Below are 1,196 nucleotides of genomic sequence, written 5' to 3'. Positions count from 1 at the left end.
GTCTGGGTGACAGAGTGAGACGCCAACTCAAAAAAAAAAAAAAATGAACTAACTTAGTCCAAGGATCTGGGCTGATCACCATGGTATGTAGGGATGCCATTCCCTCGGGTCTCTGGGGGCAACATCTTCCCTTCTTCCCCAGCCAAAGGCCATATACTCACACATTCCTGGAAGGCACTCTCCAGAGCCCCAATCACCAAGTCGTCTGCTCTGATGCCCTTTTCCTCCACAAACTGGGGGTCACTGGGGCAGACGCAGCGGCCACTGAGGTGCATAGGGGGCTGAGTGGTCACTAGGCCCTCTACCACAGCCTCTAGCTGCCGGCGCAGGCAGGAGTGCAGGGTGTTAGCAGCCAAGATGGCTGCCGCAGGACCACCATGCCCGTCGAACAATGCCCAGTAATGACCCATCAGGAACTACAAAGGAAGGGCTCAGAGTCAGGCTCTGCCTGGCTTCCCTAGTTGTCCCGGGGTCCAGGGCAAGAACCTCAGCCTGCAGGTCTTGGCCCCAACCTGTAAGAGACTCAGGCCAGGAGCACTCACCTCCTCAGGCCACAGGGTCAGCCACTCTTCTTCAGTCCCAAACTCACATCTTCGGAGGCACAGCTTCCCACAGGCAGCTTGATCTTCATTGAACTCAGATTTCTCTGCATTCATGATCCTGAGGCCAGGAAGTTGTCAGTGAGCCTTCAGGGACGCATCTAGTCCCCATAGACACAAAGACCCGAGTTGGCCCACGGAGAGAGGGGCCCTTCCCCTGGGGCAACAGATCCTCAGTGCTGTCCCTGACACACACCTGGACAAGCTCGATGTAAATTTCTTAACTTCAGTGGCCTCAGGACTGAGGTAAAAGTCAGGGCCCAGCTCCTCTGGAGCCTACCTGTTGACTCAGGGCTAGAAGATAAGGGTGCGCTGCCTGGGGGGACCTGGGGCTCCCGCTCCTATCCCCTGCCCTATACAGCACAGACCACACCCAGGGTGAAGTGTGTGTGCCAGCGGGAGGGGGTTATGTTCGAAGCCCAGAACGCTGGAACTCTACAGAGCCTCCGGCCTCATCCTGGAAGCCCTGGAGTGCAGGCCCTTCCCAGTCTCCAGCCTCCAGCCTCCAGCCTCCTCTGAGGCAGGTTGCAGTCTGGGTTGGGGTTAGAGGAAGGTGGTCGGGTCGGCGGTGAGGCCAAGAAGGGGTTAGCCGCAGGC

General features: G+C 57.9%; 1 protein-coding gene across 3 annotated transcripts in view; it reads right to left on the bottom strand.

Annotated features, from left to right (window-relative positions):
• The window catches only part of PPM1M (protein phosphatase, Mg2+/Mn2+ dependent 1M), a 3,977-nt gene extending 3,069 nt beyond the window's left edge, over nt 1-908 (bottom strand). For 2 of the 3 annotated variants that reach the window (XM_008053835.1, XM_008053836.1), the window contains exons 1-3: nt 796-831; nt 543-700; nt 162-416 (exon numbers count right to left, since the gene is read on the bottom strand). In XM_008053835.1, the coding sequence (XP_008052026.1) occupies nt 162-416; nt 543-656 (369 nt within the window). In that variant the 5' untranslated portion in view covers nt 657-700; nt 796-831. Of the gene's footprint in view, nt 1-161; nt 417-542 lie in introns of all 3 variants that reach the window. The other variant, XM_021710366.1, reaches the window with a different exon arrangement.
• Between the last annotated feature and the right edge of the window lie 288 nt (nt 909-1,196).

This window comes from Carlito syrichta, unplaced genomic scaffold, assembly GCF_000164805.1.
Source record: "Carlito syrichta isolate Samal-C Ts95f unplaced genomic scaffold, Tarsius_syrichta-2.0.1 Scaffold288739, whole genome shotgun sequence".
Taxonomy (NCBI): Eukaryota; Metazoa; Chordata; class Mammalia; order Primates; family Tarsiidae; genus Carlito; species Carlito syrichta.
Note: the sequence above shows the minus strand (reverse complement) of the source record. Positions and strands in the feature narration are given on the sequence as shown.